Source organism: Carcharodon carcharias, chromosome 31 (assembly GCF_017639515.1).
Source record: "Carcharodon carcharias isolate sCarCar2 chromosome 31, sCarCar2.pri, whole genome shotgun sequence".
NCBI lineage: Eukaryota > Metazoa > Chordata > Chondrichthyes > Lamniformes > Lamnidae > Carcharodon > Carcharodon carcharias.
The window spans coordinates 23138214-23153804 of NC_054497.1; the positions used below are offsets into that span (position 1 = coordinate 23138214).

General features: G+C 51.3%; 1 protein-coding gene across 2 annotated transcripts; it reads left to right on the forward strand.

Moving 5' to 3' along the window:
* The first annotated feature begins 380 nt into the window (after positions 1–380).
* On the forward strand, positions 381–13942 carry f8a (coagulation factor VIII associated). 2 transcript variants are annotated; one of them, XM_041178013.1, is made up of 12 exons: positions 381–495; positions 2523–2569; positions 5406–5478; positions 6288–6447; positions 7632–7700; positions 8826–8946; positions 9108–9200; positions 10273–10337; positions 11260–11341; positions 12135–12181; positions 12771–12826; positions 13719–13942. In XM_041178013.1, exons 1-12 carry the CDS (start codon positions 437–439, stop codon positions 13798–13800), a joined length of 954 nt encoding a protein of 317 aa, XP_041033947.1. In that variant the 5' UTR covers positions 381–436; the 3' UTR covers positions 13801–13942. The 2 variants fall into 2 exon arrangements, with proteins under 2 accessions (XP_041033947.1, XP_041033948.1); XM_041178014.1 differs by lacking the exon at positions 9108–9200.
* The last annotated feature ends 1649 nt before the right edge of the window (positions 13943–15591 follow it).

The window sequence follows — 15591 nt, forward strand, 5'->3', positions numbered from 1 at the left end:
ATCTTTTATTGATGGTGGTCTTTCCCCACTGCACCAGTTGGCCTAAGCTTTATTGTACCCCTCAGCATGTTGTCTGAATTGATGATCCTCCAGCAGTCTTTGCTGTTTATCTTGGACTGTGTCCCTGGGATTATCCCAATAGGTGATGTTTGGTGTGTTCATCACTTGTTAAACATCACAATCTGCCACTACTTCTCTTTTCACTGGCTCGTTTCAGCATTTTTGCTTGGATTTCTAAGATGTGTCTGGGTTGCCGTGTAACAACTAATATTGTTATTGTATTGCTTATTACTGTTTTTTCTAAATGTATTTTCCAGGGTTTTTGCGAAACTATCAGCAGCTCCCGGAACCTTCCAACCGGCGCCAGGATCTCCCACCGGAAGCTTTTCGCCGCCGGGTTCCCACTAATGAGCGGACCTGTTTGCCCCGCAGTAAGATGGCGGCCGAGGGAGACTTCCTGCTTCGATACCGAGCGGTTTCCAACAAATTGAAAAGGTGGAGGCGGGAGGGGGGATGAGGGAGAGGAGAGGTGGGATGGGGGGTGAGGGAGGGAGGGGTGGGCGGTTGAGGGTGTGAGGTGTGATGAGGGGGGTGAGGGTGAGGATGGGCTGAGGGGTGGGGGTGAGGAGGGGGTAGGGATGAGGGAGGGGGTTGGAGAGGGGCATCAGGAGGATGTGGGGGAGAGGAGGGGGAGATGTGGGGGTGGAAGGGAGAGGTGATGGGGGGGGAGGGGAGGGGGCAGGGGATCAGGGAGGGGGGTGGGGGGACAGGAAGTGAGAGAAGAGGACGGGGGTGGAGAGGAGTGAGTGAGTGAGGGGAGGGAGGGAGTGGGGGGAGGGGATTGAGTGATGGGGAGGGGTGGGGAGCAAGTGAGGGGGAAGGGAGCATGTGAGGGGGATGGGGAGGGAAGGTAGGGGAGGGGAGTGAGTGAGGTGGGGGGGGAGAGGATCGAGCGAGGGGAGAGGATCAAGTGAGGGGAGAGGGGATCGAGTGAGGTGGGAGGGGAGAGGGGATCGAGTGAGGTGGGAGGGGAGAGGGGATCGAGTGAGGTGGGAGGGGAGAGGGGATCGAGCGAGGGGAGAGGGGATCGAGCGAGGGGAGAGGGGATCGAGTGAGGTGGGAGGGGAGAGGGGATCGAGTGAGGTGGGAGGGGAGAGGGGATCGAGCGAGGGGAGAGGGGATCGAGTGAGGTGGGAGGGGAGAGGGGATCGAGTGAAGTGGGAGGGGAGAGGGGATCGAGTGAGGTGGGAGGGGATGGAGATCGAGTGTGGGGGAGCAGAGTGAGTGGGGAGGAGAGAGAGCTGGGTGGAGGGGAACAGGAGGACGAAGGAGAGGGGGAGGGGGAGTGGGAAGGAGTGGCGGGGGTGAGGTAGACAGAGAGGGGATGGGGAGACGGGCTGAGGGGGTGAGGAGGAGGGAGGGGATGGGGGAGTGACGGGGAGAGGGAGGAATGAGGGTGGAAAGGGAGTTTCGATGGGTAGAGGGAGAGAGTGGGCTGGGGGGGGAGAGAGGGAGAGAGAGAGGGGGATGGGAGAGAGAAAGAGAGGTGCGGGGGGGAGAGAGTGGGTGAGGAGGGGGTCTGGGGGGGAGAGAGAGTGGTCGGGGACCATGGGAGGCGGGTGGTACAGGGAGAGAGAGGTTGGATTGGAGAGGGGAGAATGGGGATGGGTGTGGAGGAGAATGAGTCTGGGGGAGGGGGAGAGTAGACCTGGGGGAGGGTGGGGATGGGGTTAAAGGAGTGTGGCGGGGGCTGTTGGTTTGGAGTGAGGATGATGGATGTGGCAACATTGTGATGGGGGGAGGGTTTTGAGTGTAAAGGGAGGGTGAGGGCTTGACTAAGGCAGGTGGGGAGTGCGGGTTTTTGGACACAGGATTAGAAGGGTTAGACTGATTGTTGGATGTTTTTTTGGGGGGTGGTTCTTGTGGTTTCTTGGGAGCTCCCTGTTCCTATAATGTGTGGGTGTGCTTCCCCTCGTAGTGGCTGGGCTGAGTGCTTTTGTATGGCCCTGATGCACAATCATCCTCTGTGAGCCAAAGCAGGATGTTCGACTGTGGGTGGCTTCATATCTGGGTCCAGTCAAGACCATCCCCCCAGTGAAGACATTGTTATTCATTGCTAATTATTGGATATACCAGATATTTTTATTGCCCAAAAAGACTTTAAATAACTGCAGCATTTAAATACTAACAACACCCAGGCTCACACTCCAGGGCAGTACTGCTGGAGTGCTGCCTAGTCAGAAGTGCTGTCTTTCAGATAAGAGTCTGTCCTCTTGAGCAGATGTTAAAGATCCCGGTGCACTATTCCATTGGCCAATGTTCAACCAACATCTCTGGTTATTGTTACTCTGCTATTTGTGGGAACTTGCTGTGCAATAATTGGCTGCTGTGTTTTCTACATCAGTGAGTGCATTTTTAAAAAAATACTTAATTGCCCAACTCATGCCTGAAAGAGGCAGTCTGAGGAACGTGGCACTTGATTTGTGGAAGTCCTTTTCCTGACTCTTTTGCTTGTATTACAGGCGCTTTCTCCGTAAACCAAACGTGGCGGAAGCAAGTGAGCAGTTTGGTAAGTGAGGGCATGTGGAGCTGCTTGACGGGGGACCCTGTGGAGGAGGGCCAGTCAGATTGCTTTCCCGCTGTGGATTGGTGCATCCCACCCCCCAGATGGAAACCTCGGCCCCCTGGGGATGAGTAAAATCTCGAGCGGTACCCCCGTTGTGGAATAGCCACCAGCAGCCTGGGTTGGCACAGGAAGAATGGGCTTTGGGTGAGGAACCCGGGGAATCTTTGGGGGAGAATTGTGAATTATGAAGAATATTCACCAACAAGAATTGTCTTAGATAATAGTCGTTAAAACGTTTGTGCAAAACTCCTTTAGCTGTGTAGAGGTCAAACCCATTTTAATTTTAAATAGGTAAAACCTCTAAAGTACAGGTTTTCTTGGCACAAACATTAATAACATTCAGCCTTTTAGGGCCTGAATGATTGTGCAGACAGGACAGACAATATGAGATCGTTTTAGGTTTTGCATGGCTTTGGAAACGGCATCAATTTAGAATAGTTTGTTAGTGTGACTCTTGGCTCGAGTGTTTCTTGCTGTTGTTTGCAGACACTAGGATCTGAACATTGTTTTGGGGTGTTGTCGAATTCCCGAATGTGATATCCAGTCCTTGCCTTGAGAGGATGCTGCCATCTGTTGGTTGCTGCTGATATTGCAGAGGTGCTGCGGAAGAGACCGTAACATCATAGAACAGAGCAGGAGGCCATTCAGCACATTGTGCCTTATTAGATAGCTCATTCAAAGAGCTAACACTGCCACAGTGGGCTGAAGCACACCACCTAGTCCCATTTTCTAAAGCCTTATGAATTCTTTTCCCTTCAAGTGTTTATCTAATTCCTTTTTGAAAATTACTATTGTACCTGTCTCAGCTTACCTGCTACTGAAACCCTTACCCATGACTTTGTTACCTCTAGACATGACTATTCCAATGCACGCCAGGCCGACCTCCTACATTGTACCCTCTGTAAACTTGTCATCCGTAACTGCTGCCCATGTCCTAACCCGTACTAAGCCCCATTCACTCCTTGTGCTCCCAGTCAAACAATGCCTTGAATTTAAAATCCTCATTCCAGTTTTCAAATTTCTCCATGGCCTTGCCCCTCCCTATCTCTGAAATCTCCTCCAGCCGCACAACCCACTGAGAGATCCTCACTCATCTAATCCTGGCCTCTTGCACATCCCCGATTTTAATCGCTCCACTATTGGTGGCTCAGCTTTCAGTTGCCTGGGCCTGAAGCTCAGGAATTCACTCCCTAAACCTCATGTTCTTCCTTTAAGACACTGCTTAAAACCTACCTCTCTGACTGAACTTTTGATGAGCTGACTTAATGTTAACATGCTTACGTGGCTCAATATCACATTTTGTTTTATAATGCTCCTATCAAGCTCCTCAGGACGTTTTCCTGTGTTAAAGGAGTTGTATAAGTCATTATGGTAAAAAACTGCGGATGCTGGAAATCCAAAATAAAAATACCTGGAAAAACTCAGCAGGTCCGGCAGCATCATACGGATTCGAAACGTTAACTGTGCCCCTCTCCGCAGATGCTGCCAGACCTGCTGAGTTTTTCCAGGTATTTTTATTTTTGTTTTGTATAAGTCATTATGTCTGCTTCCAGCACCCCTTCATTCTGGCTCCCAGCAATTTGCTTTATGAAAAGAAATTTCCATTCAGTTTGTGTCTGCTGCTTTTGTCAAGTGCCTTCAAACTGTTTGTTGACCCTTCTGCCTTTGGAAGCATTCTCTTATTTACTCCATCAAAACTGTTCATGATTCTGAACATCTCTATCAAATCTTCTCTTCACCTTGTTTGCTTGAAGGAGAATAATCCCAGTTTTTACAGTCTCTCCGCATCTCTGTAATTGCTCATCCCTGGTAAATCTCCATTGCACTCTCTCCAAAGCCTACTCATCCTTCCTAAAATGTGGTGCTTAGAAGTGAACTCTGCACCAGCTGAGGCCTAATGGGTGATTTATAAAGTCTTAGTGTAACTTCCTTGCATTCTGCCACCAATTATAAAGCCCTTCAACTGCTTTCTCACTTTATCTGTCACCTTCAGATATTTCTGTGTCTGAATCCTCTGTCACCGCGCCACCTTTAAAATTGGGCCATTTAGTTTGAGTCGAGCTCGGAATGTGGCTCGTTTGCATTCGTACACAGAGGACCAGTTCTCTGCAAACAAAAGGAATATGTTCAAGCCTTGCATCATTTTTGAATTACCCAAGAACTTGGGGAGCCTATAGCACCCCATTGTTTCCTCCATGGCAACGCCCTCAACCAATCAGAGTCAACTTACCCACCAATCCGCACCCTTTTCTCCTGTAGCATAATTTGCCTGAAATTTGGCATTCTTGTGTTTGTGCTGATAAGTGCGAGACGAAAAGCTTTGAAAACATGCCTCCCTTTTCAGCAATATTTAGTTTATGCTGCCTCCCCGCTCTTTCTTCCTACCAAGATACGTCAGTGAGCAGCGTGTAGCTCGTGTGGGGGCCAATTGCCTTCCTCTGACCTCCCAAAGGCTTCTCAGTGACTGAAGGGTGAATCTTAAACACTGAGCTTGGACCAATCAGCACTGAATAAAAACTGCTAATCACTGTATTCGGGTTTAAGAATTGTCTGGGGTCACCAGATGGAGGCTTCCCTTTGAAGAGCTCACCTCCCCACCCCCTCTCTCTCCATTCTCCAGGGAAACCTCTGCTCCTCCCCGTTCTCTGTTCTTGGTTTCGAGTTATTCCAGAGACTGACCTGAGCCTGGCCTGACAGCTCTCCCTCATGGGTTATAAGTGTTGTGAAGTAATCGCGCGAGCTAAACTCAGAGTTTGAGTTTCACTATCTTGCATTGCAGGGCAGCTGGCCAAGGAGCTGAAACAGGAGGAGTGCCTACAGTACGCAGGCTTCTGTAACCTGGCCGTGGCAAGGTAAGGGTGGTATGAAGGGTGGGTCCCTCAATAGGGTCTCCCATCCTCTTCACCGGTGCTGCCTGTGGTGGTGCAGGGGGCTGTGTGGAGACTGGGGGAGGTGGATGAGGGATGTGTGGAGACTGGGGGTAAGGGATGGGGCCTTGTGGAGACTGGGGGTGAGGGATGGGGCCTTGTGGAGACTGGGGGTGAGGGATGGGGCCTTGTGGAGACTGGGGGTGGGGTTGGGGGTGTGTGGAGGGAAGGAGATGGGGCAGTGTGGGGTCTGTGGGGGGTGGGGAATGGAGCTGTGTGGACACTGGAGGTGGGTGTGGGTGGTGCGGAATTAGGGCTAGGGTCTGGGTGGATGGGAGGGAGCAGGGTTTGTAGATCTGTTCCCAGCTGCATATTCGGCTGCCAGTGTGTGACCTCACCCTCCGGCAGTGGTAGTTCTGTAATCTGGCTGAGCTGTCTCTTGGAATGTCAACTATCTCCCTGTAAGTTATCCAGCCTGTATATGGGACTTGTATATCATGACACAAAGGGTTTACCAGATTCCCTGCACTGTTCTGGGTGACAGAGTGGAGCAGGGCCTCGATTGGTCATCGAGAGGCTTCTGCCCTTTTTTTTGTTGAGGTTCCCCCTCCCTATGGAGCGAGGTCCCTGCAGTGTGGTATTGGAGGATATGATTGGTGAGGTTTACTACCTGTGCTGTACGCAGCTTCCTCATTAATGCTGAATGTGAGGCTGAATGAGACTGGGGAAAGCCTGCAATGAAGCTGGGATCCCTGTGCACCGATCGTCATCGTGTCTCTGCCCCCTGCCCTCAGGTGTGAGCAGACACTGTTCAACGCCCCCGGGGAAGCCCTGGCCCTGACTGATGCAGCCCGACTCTTTCTGCAGGCTGAGAAGGAGACTCAGAAACTCCAGTGCCCAGGCTTCGAGGAACATTTGCAGGCCGCAACCAACTGCTACAGCTTTGCTATAAAGGTGAGGGAAAAAGGTTTGAATTTGTACAGCACCTCTGGACAGTTTTTTTAAGTGTGGTCACTGTTATAATGTAGCATCTGCGGCAGTGAATCTGTGCACAGCAGGATCCCACAAACAGCTCCGAGATAAATAACCAGGTGATCTGTCTCAGGAACGTTTGTTGAGGGATAATTATTAGCTGGAGCGAACGCCCCTGCTTTTCTCCTGAGAGAGAAGGTGGGGCCTCAGATTATGGTCCAACCCAAAAGACGGCTCCCCCGCCAGTGTGGCACTCCCTCAACACTTCACTGGAGTGTCAGTCCGATTTGTGCACTGAGGTCTCTGGGCTTGAACCCGTGACCAGTCTGAGGCACATATGCTGTCCACTGAGTCATGACTGACACCCAGATTGTCAGTGGGAGAGGGTAGGATCCAGGGCATGGGAGTTTCCTGGTGTCTGAATTAACTGGGAAATTTTGCTTCATTAATATGCAATCTGTGAGGATTCTCCCTCGATCTTCTCACAGGTTGACACGCTGGGGTAGAGTTCCCTGAGCATCGGCGAATCCCTGTCACCTTATTCAGTGTTACCACACTGAGAGGGTCGGCTGGATGATCAGCTGTGGGGGCATCACAGACTATTCTAATCCTCTGGCCTTGCACTCGAATGAGCAGGTCACATCTGGATAGTGATCAGGACAAGGAGCCTTAACAGAATCAGCCCACCTCAATCTGAGACACCAGCAGTCAACCATAGGGTCCAGGTCTCCAGACCCAGGCAGCATTTGGAGTATTCAGTTAGTTTCTGTCCCATTGGAATGGGTCGAGCTTTAAGTAATCACGGCTCCTGCTGCAGATCACACTCCCATTGGTGAGAGCAGACCCTGTCCGGGCTGTGTTACCCTCTCCCAACAACAACAATGCTTCACTCGGTCTCCACTGCCACTTACACAGTTTCCTGTTGTGGAACTTTCTCCCAGTGGGAACCAGTGACTTAACATGGAAGGGAGCAGGTGGAAAGTACCTCAGAATCCACACTGGACACAATCCAGTGCCGGACGAAGACCCAACAATGGGAGTAACGCACAATAAACTCATAATCTGAAGGAGCAACAGGGCCTCACCACCAACCACATCAAATAGAGGCAAATCATCACCAATAACAACAGCTCTCTTTCTATCTTACTCTCTCATTCTCTCTCCAGGTTTATATTGAGTTGAACCAGCCAGTCATGGCAGCAAGTCTGTGTTTAGAACTTGGAAATGCATTGAAGGTAAAAACTACATTCACAACTCAGTACTGCCCCCCTCACTCCAACAGTGCAGTGCCCTCTTACTACTGTCCCCCTCACTCCAACAGTGCGGAGCTCCCTCACTACTGTCGCCTCCCTCCGGCAGTGCAGTGCTCCCTCACTACTGTCCCCTCTCTCTGGCAGTGCAGCGCTCCCTCACTACTGTCCCCCTCACTCCAACAGTGCAGTGCCCTCTCACTACTGTCCCCTCCCTCCGGCAGTGCAGCGCTCCCTCAATACTGTCCCCTCCCTCCGGCAGTGCAGCGCTCCCTCAATACTGTCCCCTCTCTCTGGCAGTGCAGCGCTCCCTCACTACTGTCCCCCTCACTCCAACAGTGCAGCACTCCCTCACTACTGTCCCCTCCCTCCGGCAGTGCAGCGCTCCCAAAGTACTGTGCCCTCACTCCAACAGTGCAGCGCTCCCTCACTACTGCCCCCCTCACTCCAACAGTGCAGTGCTCCCTCACTACTGCCCCCCCCCACTCCAACAGTGCAGCGCTCCCTCACTATTGCCCCCCTCACTCCAACAGTGCAGCGCTCCCTCACTACTGCCCCCCTCACTCCAGCAGTGCGGAGCTCCCTCAGTACCGTCCCCCTCCCATCGGCAGTGCAGCGCTCCCGCAGTATTGTCACCCCCGCCCCCCCCAATCCGAAGGCTTTGGAGATGAGTGGCAAGAGACAGGAAGAACAGCTTCAACTTGCACGAGGTAAGCTACGAATTAGAGTTGCAAAGAGGGTGGGTCAGGGAAGGGCAGAAGCTGCTCTCAAACGTTGCTGATCAGGCCACACGGCTTTACCTCAGACCCAGTGCAAAACGACTTTAAAACAAAACTCCCGACGCTGAGCGAAGATACAGGACCCGTTAACTGATCAAAGTTAAAACCGAGCAACTTAAAACAAGGACTTAACATTCTGCCACTGCTCCCCTCTGTATGAGAGTGAAATGCCCCTCCCCTCCGTCTGTCAGTGCAGACCCCACATCCCTCGGTACTGCCCCCTCCCTCTGACAGTGTGGCTCTCACTGGTGCTGCCCATTCCTCCCCTATAGGGGCTCTGGATTTAATTTCCCCCTTGTTTAACAATCTTCCATCTTTTCTTCCCCTAAAGGAAATGAATAAACCGGCCGAAGCCTCTGTGCACTTTCAGCGAGCGGCTGAGCTGCAGTCTCAGGTTCCCATTGAATGTCTCCTTTCCCTGGGCAAAGTGGCAACCTGCAAAATCATAACCCGTAAGTACAGTGACACCGCCCCCCCGCCCCCCCCCCCCCCCCCCCCCCCCCCACCCTGGCCCCCTCCACCAGCTCAGTGTCTCCAGGTTCCATGTTCTTATTGGGTGATGTTCCTGTGTGAAATGCTGTGGTTACATCTGCTTTTCTTGGATGCCTTGCAGGCGATCATGATGGTGCATTGGCTGTTTTCACAGAAATGCAGCTTCTGGCTCAGGAGAAAGGATTACAGGTGCCAGGTACCTGTACCCCTGTAGGTGAGTGCGGGAGTAATTCAAGTACAGTAGCGTATGTCTGCGAATGCTCTGGAGACATGGGCTCAAACCTCATCATGGCAGCTGGGGAAATTATAATTTAACTAAATTTTAATAAGATTAAAAAGCTAGTTTCGATCATGGTGAGCATGACAGCTATCATCGATTGTTGCAAAAGCCCATCGGGTTCACTAATGCCCTTCAGGGAAGGCAATCTGCTGTCCTTGCCCCATTGTGGCCCACATGTAACTCCAGACCCACAGCAATGTGGTTGACTTTCAACTGCCCCCTGAAATGGCCTCGCAAACCATCCCCATGTGTTCAAAAAGGCTGTTCACCTCCACCTCCTCGAGGACGAGTAGGGATGGGCAATAAATGCAGACCTTGCCATCCCCTGAATGAATAAAAAGAATTCAGATCCTTTTTAAACTTATTGTCTGTTTTCGTATCTGTGTTTCTTTAACTAAATTTGAATGTTCACATGTAACAGAAGCTGCGCGTGTTAACTTATTACACAGCGCCTCCACTGGTGGGAACTGTCATTGCAGCGTGACATGTTTACTTTGGTAGTTGCCATTACAGGGAAGTGGATACAGGAATTCATATGGAGGAAGAACATGTGTGCACCACCATCATATTTTTAATCTGTAAGTTCAGATTTCTGTTTGCAGCAGTGATTCTGCTTTGATATTCCAAAGTCGTGAAGAACCTCTGTGTTTTCAAAATAATTGAAGTAAATCTCCACGCTTCTCTCCCGTTGACCTGTGTCTAGATGCCTCGTGAAGGAGACGTGACACGATCCATTGCAGCTGTTGTGTGGAGGTTAATGTGAGCCGGCCACATGCCCGTGGGTTGTAACTCCTGGTGCTTCCCTGCCCCCTGCCTCAGTAGCAGGGTTCTCCCCAGTAACTCGCTAACGGGCTGCCGCTTCAGTGTGGGGCAGGAAAGCGTAGGAACTTTTACTCCTCCTGCAGAGACTGAGTTGATTTCTGAGTGTTTTGCCGCAGCGTTAGTGCCACTTTTGCGTTCAGTCGCTAATGAGTAACAAAGAGTTTGGTCTGATTTGCTCTTTCAGGTGTGTTTATGGATGTCATTGCTAGGTGTGAGGTCTCTCGGGTTTTGCTGCTGATGCTGCTCCAGGTGAGGGTCCTTAAACCTACAGTAAACTCTGATGTGTGCACCCACTGCCTCCCTGTGCATCCCAGTCTATGGCCCAGCCGTTTCAGCTCTCCCTGATTATAGCTCTACCCTTATCGTGTGTCCCTGCTGCCCTCACTCCCTCCCTGGTCGGCCTAATCCTATCACCAAACTTCCTCCCTTTTCTACCTTCCAGATTCACTCAGATTGTGCCAGTTCTCAATCCCTTCCTCTCTGTAATGTGTGGATGTTCCCCTATAACCCCCAACCCTTTGCTTCCTGGTCCTGTCGATCTGTTCCTCCTACAATTTCCATCACTCCCCATTCCCATCACTTCCCTATTCCCAATAACTTGATGCGAGCATCCCTTACTTCGTCCCTCGTCATTTTTTCAATTTGTTTTTGGGATTTGGGCATCTCTGGCTAGGCTGGCATTTATTGCCCATCCATAGTCGCCATGTTTGATGCAATGGAGCGCATTGCTGGGCCCCTTCAAAGGGCAACATGTTGGTGTGGGCCTGGAGTCACGTATAGTCCAGACAGTAAGAATGGCAGGTTTCCTTTGCTGAATGACATGAGTGAACTGCTTGGGTTTTTCAGCGATAGCTTCATTAATACTTTTAGCCACGCAATCGCCATCACAGGATACCCAGGGCAGCCCCTATGTGGGCCAAAAGGCATTGACTATTTGCTGTTGCCACAGGGACAATTACAGAGGCACAAGTTTGGCTGTTTTTCAGCTGTTCAGGATCAGCTTTCACTCCCTCCCCCTAACATTTGACCCCTGCCCATTGCCCTTTGACCTGCTTTAATGTATTTGAATCAACCCCTTGTGACGCATGAACTTCTAAGACGGTGACAACCTGTTCAGGAATGTTGAGCCGGGCAGTTTCATTTTGTCTCTCTCTCCCTCTCTCTCCCTCAGCCTCCACCACAGAAGTTGCTGCTGGAGCATGCGCAGACACTGGAGAAATATGACTGGGAATCGTTCGACAGCCATAGCCAAGGTAGAGAGGCTAACCCCTCCCTCCCTCCTCCCTCAACCCACCCGCTACACCCACCCCCCTCCCCCACCCCCCAACACCCACCCCCACCCCCCCAACCTGCCCGCTACACCCAAACCCCCTCCCCTGACACTCCCCTCCCCGACATGTGCCCCTCCCGAACCGCTCTCCCTCCATCACTGCTTTCCTCCATCCACCTCTCCCCTTCCCCTTCCGCCCTTGACCCAGCCACCCTCCCCCCTCCCCCTCGACCCGCCCACCCTCCCCCTCGACCCGCCCGCCCACCCTCCCCCTCGGCCCGCCCACCCTCCCCCTCGACCCGCCCACCCACCCTCCCCCCTCGACCCGCCCACCCACCCTCCCCCCTCGACCCGCCCACCCACCCTCCCCCCTCGACCCGCCCACCCACCCTCCCCCCTCGACCCGCCCACCCACCCTCCCCCTCGACCCGCCCACCCACCCTCCCCCTCGACCCGCCCACCCACCCTCCCCCTCGACCCGCCCACCCACCCTCCCCCCTCCCCCTCGACCCACCCACCCACCCTCCCCCTCGACCCGCCCACCCACCCTCCCCCTCGACCCGCCCACCCTCCCCCTCGACCCGCCCACCCACCCTCCCCCTCGACCCGCCCACCCACCCTCCCCCTCAACCCGCCTGCCCCCTCTCCTCTTCAACCTGCCCGCCTTCCCTCATTGACCCCCTGAATCTCCCCCCTCTCTTCCCTGCTCACAACCCTCCCTGTGGGGTGTTGGATGGTTGAAGATTGTTTCTAACTGATGTCTTCCTTTCTTGCAGTGAATTACCTTCCTGAGAACATCTTCCTGCTGCTGCAGTCGGTGGTGGTGAGTGATGGGGGGTCCCCAGTGGCTCGGTGACGATGTGAGCCGGATGTTGTATTGTATGGACTGGGCTGCTGGGCAGCGCATTGCTGGAAGTCGCTATTGATCGTGGGGAAGAAGAGGTTCAGAACCCCATGGTCTGGGGATCTTCATGGCCCACTGACCCCGCACCCTGCCCTGTCCTTCTGGGCGGACACTGGCTGACTGGATCGAGTGCTAATCTGATTCCTCCCACGGTAGACTTCCCCCTGCAGAGGCCTCCTGCTTGAGGGTGAGGCACCAGATAGTGGAGGGTGCCCCTGGAATCTATGTACCCACCACGATTCCCATCCTGCCCCCATCTTTCCCCACAGAATCTGTACAACCGTGTTGCTTGGGGACTGCCAAGGGGCTTCATCCACTACCCCTTGGGCCGGGAGGGGTTGGAGCTGACTAGAGTGTGTCTAGGAAAAGTGTGGAAGGGTGTGTGTGGTGTGGGGCGTATGTGTGAGGGGGATGGGCAGGTGTGTGTGCGAGGGAGGGGATGGGGTGGGTGTGGGCTTACAAGAAGATATTGGACACTCTCTGACTTGCTGTTGTATTATTTTCACAGATGGCCTGCCAGGAAAAGGATCTCGAGTCCTTAAAAGTTCTCCAGGTGGAGCTCTGGTGAGGATCATGTTGTTTGCTAATGCCTGGCCCTCCAATCCCTCACAAGCAGTGCCTGAGCAAATTTCTGTGGACTCTATGACCATGAGCAGCAGCCCAGCCAACCCTGATCCTGCCCTTGTTCACTCACAGGCCCCAGGAAAACGATCCAGGAGTTCCCCCCACTCCCTTCCTAGCCCAGAGGTACAAAGATTTCAGGGTCCCAGTTGAGTGGCTCAGCTCACTGCTTAAACCCACTGAGCTGCTGCTAATTTTTCCCATGAGATTCTGGAATAATCTGAAAGAGCAATTCTTCACGTTTAAGTGGAGTGGCGATCTAGAACTCTCTGACTGCCGATGAATGGACTGGAGTTTTTGAGACTGAGTTTGACAGATTTGACAGGGTATTGAAGGATATGGAGCAAAGACTGGTAAATGGACTTGAGTTCAGATCAGCCGTGATCTAACTGAGTGACAGAACAGGCTCAATGAGCTGAAGGGCCTCCTGCTGTCCCTAATTTATATCATGAATGATACTCCAGTGTCCACAGCTTGTCTAAACAAGTACTCGTGGGTTCCTTTACAGAGTTTGTACACTGCCTGTTCCTCCCTAATGTCCCCGGTGCTTAATGTGGTGACGTGTTCCCAGGTTTAGGGAGCCCGGTGATTTAATGTAAAATAATTTCATGCCCGTGACGAATTTTCACGCTGATGGGCTCATGATCTTGGGGTTACAAGCCCAGTACCATAACCACTTGGCTATTTAGGCCAAGCCTGATGGGCTCATGGTGCAATGGGCTCGATGTGTAATTGATGGGCTTGTGACATAATGGACTCTCAGGCTCGTGTGTGAGGGGCTTGCAGTGCAATGGACTCACTGTGCAACTTTCTCTCTCTCTCTCTCTCTCTATAGGCCACTGCTGACCCCTGAACAGAACCACCTGCTGCACCTGGTACTACAGGAGGTCCTGTCACCATCAGGCCGAGGTGTCTAAGACCCAGCGATCCCACCAAGAACTGTGTAACTAACCGTTGTAGAGAGATATCAAGTTGTATTTGTATTTTCCAGTGCTCCCTGACCCTCCTGCTAGGCAGCTACACTTCAGAGCTTATTTAATAAAGATGGAAGTGATGTGAGTTTTCTGGTTTTTGTGAATTTTTTTTGTTCTTGCACTGAATCAGCTGTTTATTCTGAGACATGGTCTCGTTTTGTAGCACTCTTGTCTTGAGTCAAAAGATTGTGGATTCAAATTGCACTGCAGAGACTTGGGCACATCATTTGTGCTGACACCCAGTACCATACTGAGGGAATGCTACATTGTTGGAAGTGCCTTTTGGATGAGGCCCTATCTGTCCCCTCAGTTGGACATTAACAATCCCATGGCACTATCTGTAAAAAGCAGAGGAGTTCTGTGTCCCAACCAATATTTATTCCTCAACCGACATCGCTATACATATATATATATAAAAAAAATTCTGTCACCACTTGTTGATTGTGGGAGCTTGCTGTGCACAAACTGGCTGTCATATTTCCCATATTATAACAGTGACCACGTTTCACTTCTTTGACTTTGAAACATTTTGGGATGTTGTTCCGAAGTTACATAAGGTGCTTAAAAAAGAATGGCTTCTCTTTGGGGCTGAGGGGGGCTGGTTCTTTGTGAAGATATTTGCAGCCAGTGACTTTGAAGAGACTATGTCTTAGTCAACGATCTCTTCAGATTGATCATGTCTGACTGGATAGCAAGAAAATAGCAGGGGTTAAAGGTAGTTAGGGTTAATATTGAACTGTGTAGATAAGAGCAAATTGGGGGTATATTCAGCAGAGGTAGATGATGTCAAACTACAGGAAAACATTAATGAACTTGCAAAATGGACATATAACTGGCAACTGAACTTCAATATTTGGACGAGTGTGAGTTGGAATCCTTTGGCAGGAAGAATAAGGAGACCACATGTTAAACTTGGAAGACTGCCTGTGTCTATAGATGCATGAAGCAGACAAAGCACATGCTTAGTCAGAAGCTTGAAGCTATAGCTTGAGGGTACCACTCCACATCAACCACGGCTGACCAGGAGTCTCCTGCTCTCATTGCCTGACATTGGTGTGTGTTGGAAAGATTTGCAGATTGACAATCAACCTGTTTGACCACATTAGTAACGCACCTTCTGTGGCCACTGGGGGTGGGACTTGAATGTGGAGCTACTGGCTCAGAGGCAGGGACTTTGCCATAAGATCTTCTGGCCACATAGTCCTTGGAAAATAGGTGTCTAAATATGGTAGAGGAACAGATCAATAAACTTCTTTCAAAAATGTACTATCCAAAGTTTTACTTTTGCCTTTAATCAGTTAAAGTCTTGTCCAAACTAAAGTGAATGTACCAAATGGCAATTTGGGTGGCTGAAATCAATTAAGTTACAGGTAACATAAATCTCACCATTGAGCAGCTTGTTAGGCCACTTTGGTGGGCAATTAAGAGTCAATCACATTGCTCAGGGTGTAGAGTTACATGTAGACCAAATCAGGTAAGGTCAGCAGGTTTCCTTCCTGAAAGAACATTAGTGTACCAAACGGGATTTTAGTGACAAAGTTTCATGGTCATCAATACTGAGACTAGCTTTTAATCACATTTACTATTGAATTTAAATTACCCCACCTACCATGGTAGGATTTGAAACTGTCTCTCCACAGTATTAGTCAGAGCCACTAGTCTGGATAACCTTTCCACTACACCAAGGCTCATCCAACAGAGCCTTCCAAACCTTTAACCTCCCCAACCTAAAGG

Excerpts from the sequence above, each read along its gene's own strand:
- f8a (XM_041178013.1), top strand. The coding sequence starts at position 437 with ATGGCGGCCGAGGGAGACTTCCTGCTTCGATACCGAGCGGTTTCCAAC. Across the intron at positions 6,448-7,631 it reads GCTACAGCTTTGCTATAAAG|GTTTATATTGAGTTGAACCA; the intron begins GTGAGGGAAAAA and ends TTCTCTCTCCAG. Across the intron at positions 12,182-12,770 it reads TGCTGCTGCAGTCGGTGGTG|ATGGCCTGCCAGGAAAAGGA; the intron begins GTGAGTGATGGG and ends TTATTTTCACAG.